The sequence below is a fragment of the Aricia agestis genome, chromosome 1 (assembly GCF_905147365.1).
Source record: "Aricia agestis chromosome 1, ilAriAges1.1, whole genome shotgun sequence".
Taxonomy (NCBI): domain Eukaryota; kingdom Metazoa; phylum Arthropoda; class Insecta; order Lepidoptera; family Lycaenidae; genus Aricia; species Aricia agestis.
The window spans coordinates 24,557,678-24,583,999 of NC_056406.1; the positions used below are offsets into that span (position 1 = coordinate 24,557,678).

At 35.6% G+C, this 26,322-nt stretch overlaps 1 protein-coding gene across 1 annotated transcript; it reads left to right on the forward strand.

Annotated features, from left to right (window-relative positions):
- The first annotated feature begins 64 nt into the window (after positions 1-64).
- LOC121731420 (venom dipeptidyl peptidase 4-like) lies at positions 65-26,116 on the forward strand. The gene is made up of 13 exons (XM_042120838.1): positions 65-180; positions 12,294-12,444; positions 12,745-12,836; positions 13,732-13,809; positions 15,987-16,039; positions 18,605-18,792; positions 18,969-19,138; positions 19,214-19,858; positions 20,248-20,473; positions 20,956-21,106; positions 22,089-22,249; positions 25,041-25,246; positions 25,772-26,116. The coding sequence occupies exons 1-13, from the start codon at positions 178-180 to the stop codon at positions 25,859-25,861; spliced, it is 2,214 nt and encodes a 737-aa protein (XP_041976772.1). The 5' UTR covers positions 65-177; the 3' UTR covers positions 25,862-26,116.
- The last annotated feature ends 206 nt before the right edge of the window (positions 26,117-26,322 follow it).

The window sequence follows — 26,322 nt, forward strand, 5'->3', positions numbered from 1 at the left end:
CAAAAAGTTCAGGTCGGCGCGCCGCAATGAGCGCGCGCGCAGCGTGCACGCAGCCGCGCACGCAGTTTGCGTCCGTGCGCCGCGGCGGATTCTCGCGACTCGTGGAGTGATGTGCTGATTGGACCACTTAACTCATTGAGGACCTGACCTCTTTACTGCGGTCCTGTGATTTGAATCATGGTGATTATATTTGCTCGTCTTTCATGATTTCCGCGTAGATTTTGTTTAAAATAATAATTATGTCTTTATATTAGAGTTGAATCGGTTTCGTGTTTTGATTTATTTTGTAATGCTTTTCAAATTGTAGTGAATATTTTTTTTACAAAATGTTAACAATTTTTTTCAGGGATTTTTTTCAGTCATACATTATTAACTTTTTTATTATAATAGTAACTATAAAGGCTAAAGCTTTTATAATGTATCGTAGCTCTATTATAGATAGGTTGTTTGCTTTAAATACACGGTATTCGCAAATATACAACATTAAAATTTAATTAATTAACATTAAAAGTGGGAAATTTTTAGTTTTCCTAGTATTTATTTGGATTTTGGGTCCACATTTAAAGTGATGTGCTTTTTATAGAAAGTGGATAGGTGCTTTGTAAACATTGGTACTTCAAGTGCTTTGTGAACTTTGGTACTCAAACATTACAATTTACAACATGCCTAATTATTTCTATTAAAGGTAGGTATTACATCTTAAAAAATGTTTCTGTTTTCTTTCTGAAAACATAAAGTGTTTTATTTCTGCGTTCTAATGAATTAGTATTTCATAACATTAGAATAAAAATATAAAATTCTCCTAAGTATTAAAAATAATCAATTAGGTACCAAACCTGCCATTACTTACTGCATAAAATTATTTCTCGAGGAAAAAACACTAAACATCTATGAAAGTCACTAGCCAAATGCCTTTTTAAGATTTTGATGTCTTTCTTTTAACAATAAAACAATCATGTGTGTGTGAAACAGGCCCTTAGCTTTGTAAATATTATATAACCTATGACCACTACGTACCTACTTTTATGACTTAAAAGCAATCATGCATGCCTAAAAAATAAAAACAATAGACTAATTATTAGCCTTTTGGTATAGGTTGTAAATTGGAACCACTAAGATTGGAACAATATTCATTACTGATTAGAAATCATTAAATAGTTCATGTTCTTGATTAATGAAAACTAAAAAAAAACATGATAATATGAATTAAATGTATTCATTGCATATTGCTGGGCCATCTGACTTCTGAGTTCTAACTCATTGTCTGCCGAAAAGTGACAATACAGAAGTTAAATGTATAAGCAAACAAGGTTGTTTATTATTAAAAAAAACATGATAAAATTGTTCCCATGGCAAGGAGCCTTTTCGTAACGTACCATTTTCATTGCAACACAACTGCGAAAATTACAACGCGTATACTGTATAGTGTATAATATGGGACAGACTACAGTCACTAATTCCATTGTGGCCTGTGGGGCACTCATCTCATTACCACAGTCCACAGCAGCGCCGTTTGTGTCTACACTGTACTCACTAACAAGTAGCAGGTCGCTTTTGTGTGGGAAATATTAACACCATACGACTGGGATTACCAAGTTCTTATATTGTTTTAGGCTTACAAATTCTTTGAATTACAAATTCAAAGAGATATCACGTCACGTCACAATGAATGGATGACTCTACGTTTAAATCAAAGTAAACTTTGCCATTAAAATAACACTCATTCTAATATTATAAATCCGAAAGTGTATTTTTCGCTGTTTCTTCTTCGATCTTCATGCCTTATTCGCTTAACCGATTTTGATGAACCGTATGTATATTTATACAAAGTTTGTATATCCATACTACCATACTAATATTATAAATGCGAAAGTGTGTCTGTCTGTCTGTCTGTCCGTCTGTCTGTCTGTCTGTCTGTCTGTTACCTCTTTATGCTCAAACCGCTGAACCGATTTTCCTGAAATTTGGCATGGAGATACTTTGAGACCCGGGAAAGGACATAGGATACTTTTTATCCCGGAAAAATGTACGGTTCCCGCGCGATAAACTAATTTTGGCGCAACGGAGTTGCGGGCGTCATCTAGTACTTATTATAAAATTTGAGCTCTAGGAAAGCACTTAGAATAGTTTTCATCCCGGCAAAAAGTACCGTTCCCATGTGATAAACAAATTCGGGCTTAACAACTATGCAGGTAACAAGTAGGAAATACAATATAGTCAGATTTTTGCATAAAATGGTGAAAAATTTTTCAAATAAATACTCTAGTCACATAAGTTTTCGTGACAAAAAGCAAGGCCAAGTAACAATCACTATGGGCGAGCACGTGCAACTGACTGGTAATATAAGTGGTAAGCCAGCACCGGCTTCATACGGCGTACCCTATTTTGCTAATCGTGTATTGTTAACAGGTACTTAATAGTACTAATTAACTGACGTAACTTACCGTAGACTGGATTTTGATAAAGGTAGTATAAGAATCAATTAAAAACGTAAGTAGATGAAGTGGACAACTAACATTTTATAACATCTATGTATTAATACGCGAGCGAAAAACTTTGGATCCCTTTTGACGAAAAATGCGGAAACGTAGGTGAATGAAATTTCACACATGAAGGAGTGCATCGAGCTAGTATTGTTTTGAAATTATGATTTTATCAAATATTTTCATTAATAAATAAAACATTACACACACTAGGGACAAGCCTATACATACGAATTATACTCTTATAATTATTTATGGTTGAAGTAGACTTCAACTATAGATAATTGTCAAATATTTTTTTTATTGAATCTTAAATACTGTTAAGTAGTTAATTACTCGGCCAGTCTGTCATCATTTGACTTTATTAATCTGCGACTGTCGCAAGAATTATGTCTAAAAATAATAAAGTCAAATTTTTCACAATAGAATATCGAAATAGAAAAGCGAACGAAAATATACTTATAAGTACTTAATTAATTTTTTTATTTGAGGTCGAATTTCAACCATTGGGCGATCTTTAGTAATTAATCACTCACTTTTCCCTAATAATTTCAACAAACTCTGTAACTTACCTGTTATACAATATACATACTTTGGCTATACATAAACTTTTTATTATCCATATTTTATTATTTTAAATTATTTTACCAGTCCTAAATAGCCATTTATGCAAAAATACGAACATTTTCAAATTTAAATTGCTTTTTATTAATATCAATTGTTCGTTACCCACTTTATCCGCTTGCGTCGTCATTATTAAGTTTTATCCTGTTGTTAAGTACAGGTAAACATAGTTTAAGTAGCAAAACTATCGAAAACATTAATTTACAACGTACTTTGATTCTAAATTGTTATAGTAAAATATTTTTAAAACATTTTCCTCAAGTTATTATGAAAATTTCCGTCAGATTTAAACGGTTCATCGAAAACATAATTAAAATAAGTAAATGTATTTTCGTTTTGTACAAATATAATATTTTTGTGATTATTGAATATGAATTAACTTATTGTGACTTGTGTGGAGGTTAAATATATAAGTGGTAACTGGTAGGTTAGTTTTATACAAGTGTACAAGACATTCTCCGAATCTATGTCATTATGCCACCTAGAAAATAATAATAATTATGTACTTAAGTAGCTTAAAAGTGGGTAAGTACATAACAATAATAACGACTTAACTAGATCAAAGTCTTATTATGTTACGTTCTAGATCAAGGGCCTCCTCTTCTAAAGGTCAATATTACATAGATCTGGCTATTGATACCAATAAATAAATAAAAAAACTATAGTACCGTAACGTACCAATACCTTTAGATAGGCACTGGAGAATCACTTTAAATAATGTTTTGTCATGAAGACAGGCAAATTATGGCAATTATAACATGACGCCCGCAACTCTGTTGCGCCAAAATCGCGGGAACCATACATTTTTCCGAGATAGAAAGTATTTTATGTTCTTTCTCGGGATCCAAAGTATTTCCATACCAAACAGGAAAATCGGTCCAGCGGCTTGAGCGTGATGGAGGTAACAGACAGACAGACACACTTTGACATTTATAATATTAGAATGGATTGTGCAATTATCGTCTAAATCATGATATTTAGACGATAATTGCACAGGTATATCTTAAAATTGAAAGAGAAATTGTACAATCTAATGGGGATTGTCCACTTTTTTTAAATTTGCTCATTACAAAAACATTTCGAGGAAGAGGAGGTCAGTGCTCGTTTTTCTGTATATAAACGAAAAAAATAGCCATTAGTTACTTATATTTTTGAACAAATGTGTTTAACCTTTGTTTGACCTGCAATGGCGTTAAATTAGCAATAAATTCGACCAACATTACGTTTCGAACTTTTGGTAAGCTTCTCGTATCAGCTTTCACATAATGAGAACTTGCATTTGACGAAGCAGCCATTATAAATAAGATTGAAAGAAAATTTAAAACATACTGCAGAGGTCAATTGGCCGCCGATGATGACGTCAGAGCGAAACTTTAAAAATTTATTGAGAAAAAACTAGCCAATGAATTTCAAAATTATTTAATTTATATTCTTAAATTCCCTATTTTAACGAAAAAAAAAAATAAAAAGTACATGTGATTTTTTTTTTGGACAATGCCCATTGTGTATTTTCTGACTGATAACAAGACGCTGTTAAGCATATTTGTGTGTCATCAACATCACTCATCCCGCAAAAATTACGTATTGAGTTCATAACTCAATACGTAATTTGCAGTCATGTTCTTTAGATAATTAATTTAAAACAAGACTGCATTCTTAACTCAACATTTTTTTCTGTGGGTAATGGGTTTGTACACAAAATATGCTTAACAGAGACCAACTATAAGTTTTAATACTTTATAGCAGGGGTTACCAAATGGCGGACCACGGCCCGCATCCGGACCGCCGACTCACCATGGTGTGCGGACCAAGCATTTTCTAAGATGAACTTTGTTGAAATAAATTTCGGTCTCGACTTACTGATCAACATCTCCAGGATTTAATAGCTTGCACCAATTTCACTCCAAACATCAGAGAGTTAACAATTAGCTACAAAAATTGACACTTTTCTCATTGATATAATTGTAAATGATTATGGAAAGAAAAATCTAGTTTGTAATTTCCATAATGTGCGGACCGCGAAGGTCATTTCATTTCTTAAAATGGACCCTTAGCGAAATTAATAGGTGACCCCTGCTTTATAGTCTCGAGTTGTCGACTCTATAATCTATATACAAAATATCATTATTATTTTTAACAAAAATTAAAATTGATTTCCAAGGTAAAAACAATAATAATATGAACTAAAACGTATTAAATAATAGTGCCTTTTTTAGAATTCTTCTAAATTTCAACTATTTCTGTACATACTACAACAGTCTTCATTATTTGAAGTCTGTACCAGCTAATTTTATCGTGAGTTCAGTCAATGTCAGAATATCTGAAGCTTTTGGGACTGGTACCGACTTCAAAGTAATGAAGACTGTAGTATGTACAGAAATAGTTGAGATTTAGACGAATTCTGAAAAAGGCACTATTATAGAGTAAGAGTTATTTAATACGTTTTAGTTCATATTATTATTATTTTTACCTTGGAAGTCGGTTTTAATTTTTTGTTAAAAATAATAATTTCACTCTATTTAGTTATCTACAAGATAAGGCTTTATGCGTAAATAACCACCACGAATGTTAACTATTCACATTATGTTACTGTAAGCGAAATTGTGGTAAATGCTTGCAGTTATCTAAGCGATGCTGCAATTTAAAAACTTTTATCTTTAAAGGTTCAGGAGTTCTGTTCAGTGCCTTTGGACCAAGAGACACCTTCGTATGAACTTTCTCTTATTCGTAACATACGTTTAAGTTACTAGAAACAACATTTTAACCACTATGTGTCTTTTGATAAATTTCAAGGATTTCCCTCGATTGCTCATAGATCCCATCATCAGCTATATTATATCCTATACAACAACACAAGAATTTTGAAAATCGGTCCACAAACAGCGAAATAATCATCAAAAACATCTGCTTCGATGCAAAATACCACGAAAAGCATCAATAATTGGGTCATAATGTGATGACCCATGGCATAATTATGATTTTTATGATGATGATAAAATAAATTGATGTGTTGGCTTATGCTTTCAGTTGTTTAAACAACGCCAAAATCTCCGAACCTGTATCTATAAGGATTCAAAAGTTCTGTTGGGTACCTTCGGATCCAGGGTATAACCTGGTGCGAAATCTTACTTTTTGGTAGCATTCACCTCGAATGCTTCAGAAAAAATTGAAATCACTATATGTTTCCATACAAACAAGGAGTCCTCTCGATTCCTCCAGGATCCCATCATCAGATCACCACTTTCGTGAACATGGTAACAAATTCGAGTTAAACCCTATACAACACAAAAATAATTTTGAAAAACGGATCACAAACACAAAAATCAATAAAAATTTTGAAGAACAAATAAATGAAAGCATTAAAAAAATATAAAATGGATTCAAAGGAACGATCTAATAATAAATTTGGAAAAAACTAAAATGATCCAATTTCATCAACGTACAAATAAAATCAAATTAAATATAGAATATCAAGACATCCCGATAGAAGATACTCAAACTACAAAATTTTTAGGTATTATATTAGATGACAAACTTAATTGGAAAGCTCATTGTGACTCATTGTGTAAGAAGTTGCATCAATATGCATACGTTCTTTATATGCTGAATAATGTCTCACATACATAGCCTGTTTTAATAGCTTTTAATACCTATGTTAAGTCTTCTTTGAGATATGGTGTTGTCTTTTGGGGTAATTCATCCAATAGGGAACTTGTTTTCAAGGCACAAAAAAGATGTCACAGAGCCGTTTTTCGTATAAAACAGAATGAAAGTTGTGTACGATACTTTAAAAAATATAATGTACTCCCTCTTGCAAGCGACGATATCAAAATACTCTTGCAAGCATGTATATACTTGAATGCGCCTCAAGGGCGTCGCCAGCCGATGGCGCAGGGTGGGGAAAGTTGACTTTACCTACTACAGTCTACAATTCATACTTTACTCACTCTCTATAAATGAGAAAAGTAGGTATGAATTGTAGGTAAAGTCGACAGCACATGAAATTTTTCACTTGTACTACGAGCCTTACATCTATTACCAGATTTTAATATTATAGTGGTCGTTGCTTTTGCATTATATTTGGCAACGTTTTTTAGAGTCTCTAGGGGGGGGCAGCTGCCCCTCCCTGCCCCCCCCTGGCGACGCCCTTGATGCGCCTTATTAGTTAAAACCAATATAAATATATTTCCAAAACTTAAAAGCAACAGACTTAAATTAAGAGTTGGGACTATAACCCGTAATACAACATTTATGCAAAAGGGAGTAATAGGCATGGTAACATTAATTTATAATAGATTGCCTACGGACATAAAAAAAAAAATTGAAAACTTAAACATGTTTAAAAGAAATCTAAAAAATTCTTAATTGACAAATGCTATTATACTGTAAATGACTTTTTAAATGAAAATATTTTTTAATGAACTGTATGACATGATATTATTCTTATATTTTGATAATTAATAATTATTGTAATTAAATTGACTATAAATTGACATAATAAAATCCATACTTACCTATAATTTGACTTTTAAAATATAATAATTCTCCATAAAATACAATTAAATAATGAATTATAATATGATTAATAATAATAGATTTTGTTATGTCTAATTACTTATTATTATTGACAATTGGTAATATTTAAATAAGTTAACCATACAGCACACATAAGCCTCTTTTAATTAACACATTTGGAATATACAGTGTGTAACAAAAATAAGTGATAATACTTTAGGGTGTGTACGTGTTCCTTGTAGAGAGTTCACTGTGAAAGTAGCAGCTCTGAACGACGAATTTTTTTTTCACTTTTGTATGGGCAAGGGCCCGAGCGTCACGAGTTTCCCCATACAAAAGTGAAAAAAATTTTTGGTCTTTCAGCGCTGCTACTTTCACAGTAAACTCTCTGCAAGAAACACGTACACACCCTAAAGTATTATCACTTATTTTTGTTACACCCTGTATAATATTTTATACTTTGTTAATTTGTAAGAATAGTAATATTTCATATTATTAAATTGTAGTTTATAAGCTAAACAGTTGCATGCCCAGTTGGGCAAATGTGATGATACGATTGTGAAATCTACTAACTACTTTAAGTACTAACTCACATTTTGCAAATAAAGAAATTGAATTGAATTGAATTGAAACGGCTGAGTTATCGTTGAACATACAAAAAAAAAAAAAGATACATACAGCCGAACGTATAACCTCCTCCTTTTTGGAAGTCGGTAAAATAAATATTCATACTAGTCAGATAAATAAATCTTTTAGTAACTTTTATACACAAAAAGTTGTAAACCAAAGAACATTCCTAAGTACGTACTTAGGTTGAGAATAGTGTTCTGCACTCTGCAGTAGCCTAAATTAAAAGTTTTTGCTCTCTATAGCTTGATGATACTTGTGACGATAACTTTGCGACGACGGAATAAAAATATTTTGAACAGCATTCTTTTTAGGGTTCCGTAGCCAAAATATGGCAAAAAACGGAACCCTTATAGATTCGTCATGTCTATCTGTCTGTCTGTCTGTCCGTCCGTATGTTACAACCACTTTTCTCCGAAACTATAAGAGCTATAACTATTGAAATTTGGTGAGTAGATGTACCTAGTCTGTAAACCGCATTAAGCCTTTGATACAAAAATGCAAAAATTATTGAAATCCCCATAGGTACAACTGAAACAAAAAAAAATTTCATCTAACCTATGCGTGTGGGGTATCTATGGATAGGTCTTGAAAAATAATATTGAGGTTTCTAATATAATTTTTTACTAACCTGAATAGTTTGCGACAGAGACTCTTCCAAAGTGGTAAAATGTGTGCCCCCCCCTCTAACTTCTAAAGTACAACATGGTAAGTCAAAAAAAATAATATATGATGTACATTACTATAAAAACTACCAACGAAAATTGGTTTGAACGAGATCTAGCAAGCAGTTTTTTTATACGTCATAAATGGTTAACCTTAATTTAACTTTCATTAAATCAACTGAAAAATAAAAATAAATCAAAAAACCTTTTAATTTTATAAAAATAAATCTTATTGCTGCTGCGGAACCCTTCATGGGTGACCCCAACTCGCACTTGGCCGGCTTTTCATCACTACCGATGACGGAAACTTTTTATTATTATATTATTTTTATTAACGAAGATAATAATGAATAGGCAAAATAATATGTATGTTTAAATAACACATTGGGAAAAAACCGTCCATCATGTTATCAAAGTTATATTTGGAGTCAATTTGTGATACCTCGTAAAAAATTGACCTTACAAATTAGCCGCGGGTACAAGATAATAGAGTTCGTCACCGATATAGAGTTCTTAGTCAACTTAGATTCGATAATTTCGATAGCGAAGTAAAACTATATAAATAAACACAATTTTAAATATTGTTGGTCTTACTAAAACTCGAGAACGGCTGGATCGATTTGGCTAATTTTAGTTTTAAAATATTCCTAGTAGCCTAGAGAAGGAGGATATTAGGAGGGCAGTGGTACGAAGTTCACCGGGTCATCTAATCATAATCATAATTTTATTTGCTAGAATGTGGTTTCTATATAAGTAATAATTCTAGTGAAGAATAAAAAATTAATAAGCTATAACGCGTAACACACTGTGCAAATCCTAATACATTTTTGATTTCTAACTTCGCTATCAACGTTTTCGAATGCATTTAGTCTAACAGTATTTTTCAGAGTGAGATTGATAGGTAGCGCATGTTGATGAATAAATTTTGGATGATTTATTAAAGCTGGAAGCTCTATAGGTCCAAATCGTGACTCATGTATTTAAATAAATACGATATATCCATATTTGTCACAGCATGTAGTAATAAGTAGCTCCGTTATTCAGAATATCAACAGGTTTTAAAAGACGACATTTGTGAATCGTACTATGAAGCAAAAACTTTGATATTTTTGGAGTTCAAAAGTAGATATTTAGTCTTTTAGCGCTGAAACTTACTCATTGAACGAGAGGTCCCATATACAGGGTGTAACAAAAACAAGTGATAATACTTTAGGGTGTGTACGTAGAGATTTCACTGTGAAAGTAGCAGCGATGAAAGACCAAAATTTTTTTTCACTTTTGTATGGGCAAGGGCCCGAGCGTCACGAGTTTCCCGATACAAAAGTGAAAAAAATTTTTGGTCTTTCAGCGCTGCTACTTTCACAGTGAATTCTCTACAGGGAACACGTGCACACCCTAAATTATTATCACTTGTTTTTGTTACACACTGTATAATGGGCTGAATAAAAAAAAACTTACACAGTGAATTTTATGCCTTATAGGACACATACCCATCACTTTGTTTTATTACACCCTAGAGAATAAGTTGAACATAGAATTACAACATTTCTTGAAAATGCTTGCAGCCGAATCCATATAAGTATAGAAATGTACAACATCGTCTCATACGAAGTATTGGAGATGTTTATCTTTATTCCTAGGAATAGCTACTGCAGCTTGCACGACCAATTCCGATGCACTGGCGGGCGAGTTCCCATGACCTACAAATTAAGATTATTAACCTTTAACCTTTCACAACGGAGACATTTTGTCACAAATCTTTGACTCCGTGTTGTTTATAGCGAATGACTTCATGACTTTATTGACTGTAATTTTACACTTACGTACATAAAATATAAGAAGTAAAGTAAAATTTAAAGTATCACGATTATATCGGTTTCATATGACACAAAATGTAAATAAAATTGTTAAAAAAAGCAATTTACTTAATCTGGAACCTAGATCATAGTCTCGTTTACATACAAAATATGTAAACAAAAAATGGCGCCCGTTTAGTTTAATGCAGTTATTCAACTTTAGAAAGTGGATTTGCGAAATTGTTTGGTTATGAGCCGTCTCTTATAATAATACATTTTAAATTAACATATTGACTAAATGTTGCCTATGACCTCGTCTACGCAAAAGGAAATCGCGCCTACAGTTTAGTCACAGTAGAAAGTAGGCTTTGCCCTTACCTCGTTTTCTCAAAAACAAATCCAAATCGGTCTAATAATAATTTTGGAGCCTATTTAAACCAATAGGGATGATGACAAGGTCAAAGATTAGCGAATTTTGTTAATAATAATAAAGAAATCACGGTAAAAAATAAGTGTTCCCAAAGTTTCAGCTTGATAGCATTTGTATTTTTTTTTATATGCGCCTTCAAAGTTGGATATTCAAGTCGAATTTTTTTTACTAAAATAAATAATTTTTGTATACAATTCGATAAGTTATGCAATTAAAAGCAACTTTTGTTATGAAACCACTTTCATAAACGCAATATTTAATATACCTGTCGAACAAAGTTGTCTCCCGATGCATACAAACTACGAAGGACTGACGTCATACTTTCGTAGCACTTTGTATGGAGCGTTTCGGGCAGGTCTTTTTTATGAGATATTTGAATTGTCATATCTTGGTGAATTTTTAAGCTATCAGAGTAATTCTTTCAACGATGTTTCTATTTTTTAACGGCCGTTCGCAATATTCAATCTATCTCTGGTTTGACATACAACCGATCAAAGCTAACATTGATTTGACATAAAATATTATATGTCTCTAATGTCTAATGTGAGCTATTCCTATCTCTAGTAGGGCAAAACCAGAGATAGATCAAATATTGGGAATGGCCGTAAGTGTCTTTCAATTACCGATAAGAAAAAAAAATAGTCATCATGCCTATTTCAATGGGGTCCTTTAAATCGTACTTCAGAGGGTGCATCTAGTCTATGGATATAGGAATATTATATCGTCATGAAATCGATCGTTTAATTTTCTACTCCAGTGGTTCCCAACCTTTTTTTCATATGGGCCACAAACATGTTTTGGGCTTAGTGTCTCGGGCCGCAACAAAAAAAATAGGGTGAAAAAATAACGTTCTTCAGAATTAACGATTTAAAAGTGGAACAAATTTCACGACTTTCACGACAACTTCAAATTATTTTTATCGGTGGGCGTGAATTTCAATATTATAATTTAAGGCGACGCCTTGATAATTTAGCTAGATGCAACACCTTAATTTGTGTAAATATTTCCTCATTAAAAGATACAAGAAAAGAGAACCTGTTGTGTCTTTTTGTGAATGTTTACAATTTACATAATATGAATAATGTAGACATGTACAACAAATAGTTGAATTAAATAAAATATATAAAAAAACAACATTGTAATGCTGTTGTAGTTGCGGTATATTTTATCGGCGAGCGTCCTGGCGTGGTGCGTGGTGGCGACGCCATCACCCCAGAGCTTCCTGAAGACCTTCGCGCTGGAAGAGCTGGTGCCGCTCCAGCACGCCTTCTTCCCCGCCCGCCTCGCCGCAGAATGGGTGTCAGGTAAAAATTAAAATCCTTAGAAGGAGGAATAAATAAGTACGAAAGTGTTCGGTACCTACACGACTGGCAAAAATCAGGCGGACTTTTTACATGTCCATCCGTGTATGGTCCTTGCATGTACTATCCAAACTAGGAATTAATAAAAAAAATGTTGCACCACCATGCAACGCTGAAATCGACATCACCACCTACTGCGGTGGCACCGCAGTAGGTAGCCAAGTCAAGGAGGCATTAACTATAGTCAGATAGGATACACATATATCAGATAGGTACAATATTTTAACTTTTAACCCCTTTCAGACACGGAGTACATCGTGATGGAGCCGACGGCTGTGAACAAGTACGATGCCCTCACCGACAACTACGTCACCCTGCTCGACCAGGCTGATCTGGTAAATTCCTTTAGCCCCTATGATATTCTATCTTATATCTTTAAATGAGCAATTCTTATATATATATATATATATATATATATATATATATATATATATATATATATATATATATATATATATATATATATATATATATATATATATATATATATATATATATATATATATATAGGGCTATATATATATATATATATATATATATATATATAGCCCTATTTGATTTGTTCATTTTGACTATTTGCTCGAAACGTCGCGGTAATACTGTCATATCTATACAAAAATTGTCGAGCACCGCTAGCAAAATGGTTTAACTGCAGTACCTCTTTTCTGACTCGATATGAAAATAATCTAAATTATACTTATTTATTTTTTATTACAATAATAATTAGGGTCGTCTTAGGGCCAGTCGTCCATATCCTTCCTTTGTTTGTCTCTTTTACATAATTTTGTCACGTACCAAGATTACATAAATTATACTTACTCATAATAATTAAAGAGTAATCTTCTTATCATAAGTTATACTTTGCGCTTAAATACCGAGGAATCCCGTAAGGGGTAACCTAAGGATTGAACTCTACATTGACAAAAATCCTGATTCATTTTTTTTTATTCTTCCACAGTAAGTATCCCTAAATGTTTAGGTTCTGAAAAAGTGATCATTGAATTATGTAGATAGGTACCATTAATACTCATCCACAAAATATTTCGTGGCATCAACCTCAACTGTATCGTTCAATTTATGAGCAGTATTGGGTTGGGGACGGTACTCTAGTGTGAAGGAGTTACAATAGATCCTCATGGGTCGCAGTGACGTCAGGGCTACAATGACTACCTTCAAAAAATACACATTTTTTTGTAAAAAACCAATTAAGATTTATGATATTTGTTACAGGTGAAGTTAGGAAGATACGTGATGCTCAAGTTTTCCAGCGACCAGAAGTATTTATTGTTAGCAGATAACTTGCAGAAGGTAAGAAATAATAATTTTGTTATTATGAGGCTTCTCTCCTATTATGTAATAGTTACCATCAGAGAAATTGATTCTTAGGCAAAAGGCGCACCTAAAATAATATGTTATTTGGTCAGGTTATGTCAATTTAATGTTAATCATGGACCACGGTCCTATCGGCTAGGCTTGACATAACCCGACCAAATTATTATGTTCTATGTCCTGTCTCTGGACTCAAAGTATCTCCATACCAAATTTCAGCAAAATCGGTTTTAACGGTTTGGGCGTGAAGCGGTAACATACAGACACACTTTGGCATTTACAATTTAAGTATGTCATAATGTGTAAAAATAAGTATATTAATAAATTTTATTATTAATTTTTAATTTTCTTAATTCAAATTTTTTTATATTAATTATTAATTTTCTTAATAAAGATTAATAATTAGAATTTAGAAATGATTTCTCGCTAGTCGCGCTATATTTACTGTTATTAAGCGAACACATTCCATAGTTGATCGAACAATTTATATAAAAAGGTTAATTAATTCAATCAGCAATAAATTTTATTATATTATTGAGAAAAATTGTTTTAGAACGCGGAAGTTGTTAGATAACAATTTTTATTTCTGTGATTTGATGATCTAAAATCTAAATTATTATTATAAAATGTGGACCAATAAGCCCACGCCACGAAGTGTGTTATAATTTAAAGATGCCTGTTCTACTATGGAGTTAAAAGTTGTGATTTTTTAAATTAAGAGTGACAGAGAAAACTTACAAATTATTAGCTATTCTTTGTCACACGCGCACGCTTACCTAGATTACGATTCCACAAACAAAGATTAGCGCAAAATGTTCCTGTAGCCCTAGCACGGCCACCAGTAGAAATGCGTAAGTATGGACAAACTGTGGAGATAAACTTAAGGTAGCGTTCCGATCTTTTTTCGTTACCCTAAAATTCAATTAAAATGCCACTTTATGACAGACTACAGTCCTAAAAATTCAAATAACATCCTACTTCATGACATATATACTATATATAGTCTGTCATAAAGTGGCATTTTAATTGATTTTTTGTCGATCGGAAAGATCGGAACGGACTTTAAGTTTATGTCCACAGTTTGTCCATACTTTCGCATTTCTACTGGTGGCCGTGCTAGGGCTACTGGAATAGGTTCGTAGCTCTCAAAAGAATGGAGTTTTTATGGAAACAGATAGCGTTTGGGAGGAAGTAATGAATATTCACTTAGTGGTATCAGACCAAAGATTATTCGTATAATATTATTAAGTAAAATAATTACTAGCCATTTCATAAGCCTTTATTCTCGTTAATTGTCACTGTAACCGCAATTCAAGTAACCTACACCTAAATGTTACTAGTGCTGTTAAAACTTTAACATGCTAGTAAAATTTAATAGTTTAATTAAATACGCAAGTCACTGCTATTAGAATTACTATTAAATGACATTTTTCAATACTTGTTTTGGGGCCCTAGCACACGACAACTTTTTGTAGTGATGCACTACTAATATATATTCTGTGGTAATGCTAAACGGTTGTTTGTCGCATTTTTTTTTATGAAATAAGGGGGCAAACGAGCAAACGGGTCACCTGATGGAAAGCAACATCCGTCGCCCATGGACACTCGCAGCATCAGAAGAGCTGCAGGTGCGTTGCCGGCGCGCTTTTAAGAGCGAATAGGGTAATAGGGGAGGGTAGGGATGGGAAGGGAAGGGAATTGGGGATGATAGGGAAGGGAATTGGGTCTCCGGTAAACTCACTAACTCGGCGAAACACAGCGCAAGCGCTGTTTCACGCCGGTTTTCTGTGAGAACGTGGTATTTCTCCGGTCGAGCCGGCCCATTCGTGCCGAAGCATGGCTCTCCCACGTATAAAAATATTTGTAACGAGCTCCTCAGTCCTCACTCCTGTAGCAATGCTAAGCGTCCCGTGTGCTAGGCTAGGGGCGCTAGGGCACACAGCTAGGGGACTGCTTCGGTGCAGACGCGTGACAGTATCGCTACTGCATCGCTACAAAAGGTCGCCGTGTGCTAGGACCCATTAGTTGTTTTTATAGACGTCGACAGGTGTTATAATAGTATAAGTCCAAAGCTCCTTCCTAGATAGTGCTGTTCTCTCAATGTGTTTCACGCAAGCTTCAATAGTACCTAATCACAAAATAATATTTTTTTTCAGATTTATCGATACTCTTCTATAGGAGATTATTTCATCTATAATCTAGAAGACAAGTAAGTAAATACATAATATAATAATATATTAAGTATTTAATATTCTTCTTTTCGGATGCTCATGTATTAAAATAAGCGTAACGTGGCTGCGATCGGACTCACGTTCTCGGGATGAATTGCAAAGAAATTGTACGTGGTCACTTAATATGATATTATCTATGTACGAAGAAATTGATTCCTAGCCAGATTTTCCCAAGAGCTAGTGACAGCCAAACTTTCGACATTGTATAAAACCTGAAAGTTTTTCTGTATATCACCCCATACGCCTATAGGGGTCAGAACGACCAGCAACTACGGAGTTTTGGACTCGCGGTTAGGAGGTATCTAATTCTGAAGGTCTATTTAACCTTCGGTAAAGTATAAAGCTCATTTTTTTATCTTATATAACTGTAGGAATCTCGTCATCCATTGCGTGGTACTTATATGACAGTTGCTTCCCATTGCCAGACCACCCCAAAGTGTAATAATTTAGGAGTCTCTGGCTAGTACCCAGGACCCGATCTAGCCATTTAGCCGCTCCAGGCAAAGATCATTTTCGCCGCCCTTTACATATACAGGAAACATATTTGTTGAGGAATTTGTTAAAATACTCAAATATTTCCACTAGCAAACTTAAGGTAGGTTAGCTGGTAAAATTCTCAAAGTTAAGTGATGGATAGCTAGGTTGGAAGATAGGAATAAGTCAATTTCGCCGCCCCTCATTTTTGCCGCTCTGGGCAAATGCGCGGCTCGCCCCCCCTTAGATCGGGCCCTGCTAGTACCCGTTCTAGAATACGTACCAGCACGCTCCACACCTTTGAAATGTCACGGTAACAGTCGCGTCTAATCAGGATACACTTAAGATAAAATACTAGGTACTTTTTGTTTGAATTTTAAATCGAGAAAGCGTGACTGTGTGTCCAGCATAACGAATTATCGGTCACGGTTCTTATTACTCGATTTTATTCAGGATTATATTGATTTATAGCAATTTGAATCGGAAATTGTGCAAGAAATTTTATATGTAATTCATTTAGTAAAGGCGTCGACGTAAAAAAATGACTAAAAGACTGCATTTTAACTAAACATGAATTTTGCACCCTTTGTTAAAACAAGGCAGGTAGGCTAGACAGGCCATAAGCAAATTACATCTTACTGTACCTACCAACTGTAAAAACTAAGACTTCACTGTCTGTATGTTGTCATCACCAGGCTGTATCTCAAGTAAAAGTAATGTAATTGAAGACGTAAGCGGACGAAGTGGGTAAGTAACAATTTGAAAACTAACGATTTTTTGCATAAATGGAGGCTTCAATCCGGAAAAGTGATTCAGAATAAAAAAATGTGGATTCTGTGTACAGCTTAATATATTAGCCGGATGGCGTAATATTTAAGTTACAAGGTTTGTTTAATTTATAAAGGGAAAAATTAATAACTGCTCTTTTAATTTATAAGGGAAAAATTTATATCTACTCATGTCTTCAATTGTAGCAGCTACGATTTAAAAATTTTACTCGCTGGAAAATAATACGAGTAGTTATAGTAGATAGAGCTAAAGGATCTAGTATCAGTTACGAAAGTGAAACATTGCCGCAACGTACGCGCCCCACATACCTACTCAGTCCTACTCGAGGAAACACGCACGAGATATAGACAGTTATTAATTTACTTGGGACAAGAATGCGGCCCTTGTCGATCACTATGTTTTAGAACGTTTTCCGCAGTTTAGCCACGGTACACGTGGTTAAGACTTACCATGGCGAACAAATATTCATGTAGAGACGTTCATATTTCCTTTAAAATTTTATTATTCATGTGTCTACTTATATGTTGATGAATAATATTCATCTGTAGCTTTTGAAAGTACACTACATTGGGGTGAGTTACTTGGACCTTAGCCGCATTGTAACCTTTCGAATTAACTTTTTAGCTCTACCATTAACGTTTTATAATAACAAAAGTAAGCAAAAATGTGCACAATCAGTAATACAACTGGTTCGATGATGAGAAAATATCATGGAAAGTGTTATCTAATGATCCATGTGATTTATTGATCGAGTCGAAACCGCCCACGGCTCCACTCCGGATATTTTATACTATAATTGCCGTTTGCTGCGTGGGCAGCGAACCAGTTTTACTACACAATACGCACCGCTACGTGCGTGAAATCGCAGGATTCATATTTTGATCGATAATGATCTATATTGTGAACCCGGACACGAAAATGTGGTCCGGTTTTCGGAAAATGTATCAATCAGTGGGAGTGGCTACTTGATATCCTTGATTTTATTTGTTAAGACAGTTAAGATTAATTGGTATTAATTAAAAACATAAAAATATCCTGTCTACTCGAAAACGCTACAATTATTATCATCTGTACTACCTTATAGCTTGAGGTACAGCTAAAGGTGAACAATTTCGTGGCCTATCCCTTTAATAGTTTTGTGAGGAAAACTTTAATAATATTTACAGTGCGAAAAGCTATCTTGAAACATTTTTATATTTGCCAGAAGCTAACACTACACGGATGTAATTTTACGACTTTCTATAGAATCTATTTATTTACCTGTAACGTTTGTTCGCCAGGAGCATATCTAAGCTCGGCAAGGGGCCCCTCCAGGTGGTGGTCTGGAGCGGGAGCTCTCTGGCTTACGTGCAGGACAACAACGTGTACTACGTGGCCGACGCGTCGCGCCCCGACGCCGCCTCCCCGCTCACTACAGAGGGAGTCCCCGGGGAGGTGTACTATGGCGCCACCGACTGGATTTATGAAGGTTCATATTTATTTAGAGAAAATTTATACCCGCGTGATGTAGAATAGAGCTATGCATAAAGACGTCACGATACAGCAGAAGTGTTTTATTATGGTCGAATTGAGAATATCGAAATTATATTTCAAAAAACCGGTCTTTGTAATACTTTTATAGTTAGTTCCATTTTGATTTGACAGAGGAGATCTTCGACGCAGCCGAAGGGCTGTGGTTTTCCCCGAACGGTGCCTACTTGGCTGTAGCCTCCTTCAACGACACGTTAGTGGAGTCCGCCATTTACCCCTACTACGGAACTCCATCCAACATCAGCAACCAATATATAGAACTCGTTTCGTTTAAGTACCCCAAGGTGAGATCTACCAGTGTAAATTGCTTAATTTAGATTTCAGTGTACTCAAATATAAATTAAAAATATTTTTGTCAGGCAGGTCGCACAAACCCAAAGGTGGGGCTGAGAGTGTACAAGCTGGACGAAAAGGACAGCAAGACTTTCGCTATACCGGTGCCAATCGAAGTCGTCGGACAGGACTACATTCTGGGGAACGTGAAGTGGGCGACAGACGAGAACGTCGTGGTGCTGTGGCTCAACAGGAGACAGAATACGAGCTCCCTCATAAACTGTAACCTACGCGAGAACAAATGTAGCATCCTCAAGCAGCAGAACGAGCCAGATGGCTGGATAGATATCTCTGATCCGCTTTTCGATGCGTCCGGCCTCAAGATGCTTCAGATTCAACCGTTGTACTTCGAGAAGAACCGGTTCATGCACGTCGCCCGCTTCGACTTCAACACTCTAGTCATAGAAGACTTGAGTCCCGGGAACGCGACGGTGATGAAGATCCTGGGATGGGATCAGGAAACCGATTCGGTTTACTACATCGTATCCCCCGGGACGGAGCCATGGCAGCGGCAGCTGTGGGTGACCAAGAAGGGTGTGCCCAAATGCATATCCTGCCGGCACGCCCACTGTAACAATGTGGATGGGGATTTCTCCTCCGGCGGGAGTTACGGCATAATCACATGCAGCGCCATCAACTATCCTCCTACTACGTACTTATACAATGCCCGGGTATGTAACTACGTACTTTGCACTTTGTATGCTAATGAACTGACCGCGCGAAGCCAAAAGATGGGAGTAGATAACTTACTTTACTCGTTTTCCTCATATTGTGTATCATTTTCTTGGTATTTCTATCTATTCATTTTCGTGGTATTTCCTGGTATGTTTGTTTGTACTCAACTTTGGTTTCAAATAAAGGTCAGAATATTTAATTTAATATAGAAGCGAGAACTTTTTAAATGCGTCGGATATGGAAATTAATAAACTTGCAAAACTGCTAACGACACTGTTGAGAACATTAAAAGTGGGACGGGTTGCTCACCAGCCACCTTCTGTCAATTCTCTCAGTTCACTGTTTGTCTAAAAGGAATGTTGCCAATAAACAACACTGATTTCAGAGCAACCAATTCAGGCTGTTATCGGATAACGTGGAGTTGGCGGAACGGTTGAAGAAGTACCGCATGCCGATGGTACTGTTCAATAAGCTAAAGCTGGCGGGTGGGGTGCCGGCGCACATCAAGCTGCTGCTGCCGCCGGAGATGGAGGCGGGCAGGAAGTACCCCATGATCGTGAGGGTCTACGCCGGGCCCGGGACCACGAGGGTTAAAGACAGCTACGATTTAGGTGAGAGACATGTTGATGTTATTTTTGAGTCGTGCTAAGCTCCGAGTGTAATAAAGTGGCAAGTGGCCCCAGTTGGAAAAACTACAACAGCTGCAAAACATGACGATATTGCTATCGTCATATAAAATACAGATGTGCCGATAATGTAGAGCTAGAGAGACTGAGAAAGAGGGAGAGAGAAATAATAATATATTATTATGTAAATGCGAATGTGTGTCTCTCTGTCTCCTACCACTACAAGCTAAGCCGCTGAATCGATTTAGATGAAATTTGGTTTGTTAAAATTATTATCGATGTAATTCACAATGTGATTGGTAGAAGTTCAGAAGAACGAAAGAACACTTTGCTCATCATCAAAATTGGACACTATGAACCTATACAACCTCTACAGTCTACACACTTTGCTCATCATCAAAATCCGTAACGTCACCAATGTATATTAATCGAACACTCAACCTAAAGGACCTCTACATCAATTCCAGAGTACTACAGCACATACCTGGCCAGCAACCGCAGCATGATCGTGGGGTCGGTGGACGTGCGCGGCTCCGGCGCGATGGGCGTCGACAACATGCACGCCGTCAACAACGCGCTCGGCACCATCGAGGTCACCGACACGCTGGCCGCCATCAAGTACTGTATAACATCAAATTTTATCAAACTAACCTAAACCTTTAAAAATCCCCGACTGCAACGCTCACTGCCGCACTCAGAGACATATTATACGGTATGTTAATTTTGACATAAGCCCTATACATTATTATCTGTCAAACTCTATAATAGCCCATCAATTTGTCTATCACTTTGACGATGTAGACTCATCGAGTTTTTTTAATTTTTTTTTATTATGGAATATAATTTTTATTATTTTATTATGGAATTTATTATGCCCCCTGCAAACGAGCAAACGGGTCACCTGATGGAAAGCAACTTCCGCCCATGGACACTCGCAGCATCAGAAGAGCTGCAGGTGCGTTGCCGGCCTTTTAAGAGGGAATAGGGTAATATAGGGGGGGTAGGGATGGGAAGGGAAGGGAAAAGGGGAGGGTAAGGAAGGGAATAGGGTAGGGGATTGGGCCTCCGGTAAACTCACTCACTCGGCGAAACACGGTTTTCTGTGAGAACGTGGTATTTCCCCGGTCGAGCCGGCCCATTCGTGCCCAAGCATGGCTCTCCCACGTATAAAATAGTACCGTAGATTTTTCAAGCGACACTATGTATTACAATAATGAAGATAAAGTTTAAAATCATATTATTATGATACTGAAAGTGTTCGCCTCGCCGCTGCCATTCCGATGTAGCGCGGCCCTTAATGTTCCAACGCTTAACAATAGGTGATAAAAACGGTTCACAAAATCCGCTCAAAATTAAATAGCATTGGCGATGAATCTACGACCTAATCTTCTTCAGGACTTTTTATCCAAGGAACTATGGTTATTTCTTCTCTACGAAGACCGGAAACAAATCGTAAAGGCCAGAAACTTTCATTCGAACGCCATGCTGGGAACGGTAGAAAACTGATAATTTTTCCGATAAAACTGTCAAAATTTAGATTCTTTCGTTTGTCTAGTATGCTAGGGCAGCTTGTAATTGAATATATCCCACCGTATTCCAGGAAGCTAATCTCCCAGTACGACTTCATCGACCCGCAGCGCGTGGGCGTATGGGGCTGGAGCTACGGCGGGTACGCCACAACCATGATGCTCATCAAGGACGAGGACAGGACCCTCGCGTGCGGCGCCGCGGTTGCGCCCGTCACCTCCTGGCTCTATTACGGTAAGATGAGACGGCTTGGTGAACACGTTTTCTTTATTACTTATAGGGTCAATTCAGACCGCAACACGACGCGTAGATGCATTCCTAAAGTATGGATTTATGCATCTACGCGTCGCGTTACGGTCTGAATTGACCCTTATAGAATCAAATATATGTGGAATCAAATCAAAAATATATGGAATCGACATGACGGGAGTCGAATGTCGACTTCATAATATTATCGAACGATTAAATTCCCGAAGCCGAGTAGAAACAGAAATCGCCCCGCTTGTCAGACGTACCACATTTTTCAAGGCCCTTTGAAGGCCTAGCTAGGGAACCTAACTCCCTAAAATCTAAATACTATTTGACTTAGGGTTAATTCAGACCCTTACACTGCAGGGCAGTGTATTAAGGATCAATTCAGTGTAAATTCAGGGGGATTAGGTCTCTGAATATAGTGTGGTTTAATACAGACTACAGTAGGCAAAATTTACTAATACTGTTATACTTCTTATGGAATGGGCACAGTCATAATTGTCATACGATATTCTTTAAGTATTAATATGCACTTTTATACAATATACTACCCAAAATCATTTACATTGAACGAACTTTTAACCTCTTGTTTAAATTAAAACAATCAAAAGCAATCGAACGAAAAATGCAGCAATGAACTTTACATGAAAACAACACTTTAACTTTGAGGAAAAAATATTGCGAGAACTCTGCTGCAGTCGCTATCAGCTATCTCAAAAGAAAATTTAAACTAGCTTCATCAACTCAAGCCATTAAGCTTTAAGTAATTAGTTAACGCAAAACTTAAACTTTGCTATTGTAAACTTATAAGTTTAGTATTCAAGTTTTTAAATCTAATCTTTTAATTAACTTGAAATTGCGTATATTTTATTTTGGTTTGGAACTAAGTTTTAAATAAATTGGTTTATTTTGTACCATAGGAACTTTAAATAAGTACTGTATAATAAATGTGTTTTAGGACTTGTGTGCACGTAGATTATTATTATTATTATTATTTAAAAAAACAACACACAAACAAATACAAAATATTTTATAAATCAAAAAGTGGTTTTGCAGATAATTTACAATTAAAAAAACTTGAGAGGTGTCAAGGGACACCCGGATGGAACGAAGTAATAAAAAGAGAAAAAAGAGAGAAATAAAGAGAGAGAGAGAGAACGCGCTACCGCACGGCTTACAACTATATTTTTTTTTTCTCTAGTTGTAATATACCGACACTTTTGTGTCATGTCATTACAACTTTTTTCGTCTAGCCACCTTTCGCAACGCGCGATAAGGAACTTCGTTCCAATACTCAACAATTAAGAATAAAAGAAAGTTAATTAAGATTTGAGTATAATAATTATACTGTGGCATAATATTTGCATTCTAATCATTTGGCATTAATATTGAAAAAGTAGGACAATCGAAATAATAAACTTTATTAATTCACAAGTCAAGAGTTTGGAATTAAATTTACTCCACCCAGCTTGAGTGACCCCTCTCCACCAAGCCAATGTCACAACATCTAAAGGCAAAGGATGGAGCAGCATAAAATCTAAGGAAATCGGAAAATGTCGGACCTACTGGCCGCCACACCGACTGGGACCTCACCGTTCAAAACATTAATGTTATTATTATGTAATTTATAAAACATACTTTTTTAACGACACTTTTTTTTATATAAGTAATATATATATATATATATATATATATATATATATATATGTTACTTATATAAAAAAAAGTTATTATGAATATATATATTATGAATTTGAATTAATTGTGGTCCATCACGCCATGGATAATAATATTATGAATTTGAATTAATTGTGGTCCATCACGCCATGGACACTTTATATATATATATATATATATATATATATATATATATATATATATATATATATATATATATATATATATATATATATATATATATATATATATATATATATATAAAGTGTCCATGGCGTGATGGACCACAATTAATTCAAATTCATAATATTATTTCAATTATCCTTGGTGCGAAAAATCTAAATAATAAAATAACAAAAAAAAGTGGACGAACAGTCCATAGACGGCCACAATTTTATAATAATAAAAAAAAAGAGTTTGGAATGAAGGGCCAGCTATCATTATTATAGAGTTCGACTCGTCATAAATTTTCATTTATTCATCAAGTGTTAATCGAATCAACTTAATATAAATAATATTATATAATATATAGTGCACGAAAGTACTATGAGGAAGTTGATTCCTAGGCAGATGGGGGACCTGTGTAGTTTGGTACTTTTTAGTCTTATAAATTCTTAAATAGTGTACCGGATCTACCAACGATTGTATAATTTACTTTTTCGATCTATAATTATAATCGATTGAATATAAAAATCTGATGTAGTAAAGCACAGCTATACTTTTAACGCTCCTTCTGGTATGGTAGGGTAAAGTCTGTCTGTTAATGCCTCCTCATGCTTGGACCGCTGAACCGATTTTGATCAAACTTGACTATGCAGAGATTTTGGAATTCCGGGAAAGGACATAGGATCGTTTCTATCCCCGAAAAACGTACAGGTTCCCGCGCCATACCTTAATGATTTGCTCTAAAACGGTTTAACTTTTTGTTATGTAGATATTTTGTGAGACGGAAACTTTTTCATCGCTTAAATTTTCTATGTCCTCTCATAGCAAAATTTTTGTTGCGAAAAAACTGTACGGTGCCCACGTGAAAAACGAATCTTGATGCATTGGAGTTAAGACTTACGGGCGTCATTGTTACCTTATATCGTTCTAGACACAATCTACACGGAACGCTACATGGATACGCCTGCGAATAACCCGGCCGGGTACGCACGCGGCGACGTCATACCGCAGGCGGGCAAGTTGCGCGGCCGCCGCTACCTCATCGTCCACGGCACCGGCGACGACAACGTCCACTTCCAGCACTCCCTCCAGCTCGCTAAGCAGCTGCAGCTCGAGGACATCGAGTTTGAACAGATGGTAGGAATTGCTGGAATCACAGTGGGCCCAAGACGCCAATGTCCGACATTTAGCCATGTCTCAGTATTACAATAAATATTGTAATACTGTGGCTATGTAAGAGTACGTGACATGCCATGCTAATATACATTGCATTGTCCTGGGCGTGTCGGATATTGGCATCGTTCGGAGCCATTTTGACTGATAAAATATAACATGAACACATCGTAAATGACGTCGAACTTTTAATCAACACCGATCATTTAAGGCTTCGGCTAAACCTACGCGTCAGTAGACGCCTGCGCGACTACGCTGCGAAATCGTAGATTATTCCCGCTCTGCCGACGCGAACGTCCCGCGTTGCAGACGCTCCCGCTTCGCAGTCGCTTTGGTCGCGTAGGTTTGGGCGAAGCTTTAGTTGTAATGAAAACGTAATAAAATGAAACCTTCCCAAAACCAGTGCTGATTTAGATAATAAGTATGCTCTTCGAATTATATATTTAATTATGTGGAAAGCCCATCGAAAAGTTGTTTATCTTTTTTCAGAGTTACACGGACGAAAACCATTCCTTGCGAAGCGTCAGTCGACATTTCTACCATACCCTAGATCGCTTTTGGACCAGTTGCTTCAAATAGTTCCTAACGCGAGGATTAGGAAGTATTTGACAAGGAGTGAAAGGAACTTAGTTGTATGTACGACGTACGTGTATATATTAGTCATAATAGATTGTAATTTTGAAAATAACAGGAAGACGATTGTAAATAAATTCTGTTACAAAGTGTTTAGATATTCGCTATATCAAACAACTAATGACTCTTATATTAAGTAAATGTTACGCAGTGTTGAAGTATGTAGTTTACTTAATGTTAAACACTTTCACGTGAGCATAATAATTATTATTATATATTATGCGATACGAGAATTGAAACTTAAATAAATATTTATTTATATCTCCGTTTGTTTTCTTTAATCTAGCCGAATAATTAATTCTTAACTTTTTGTAAAACTTACAGAAATGTACTATCAGAGAAGTTGATTCCTAGGCAGATGGGGGACTACGTAGTTTGGTCGTGACATAAACCTATAATGCTATATA

Coding starts and splice junctions, on each gene's coding strand:
- LOC121731420 (XM_042120838.1), top strand. Junction 12,445..12,744: donor CGCCGCAGAATGGGTGTCAG/GTAAAAATTAAA, acceptor AACCCCTTTCAG/ACACGGAGTACATCGTGATG. Junction 22,250..25,040: donor CACCTCCTGGCTCTATTACG/GTAAGATGAGAC, acceptor ATATCGTTCTAG/ACACAATCTACACGGAACGC.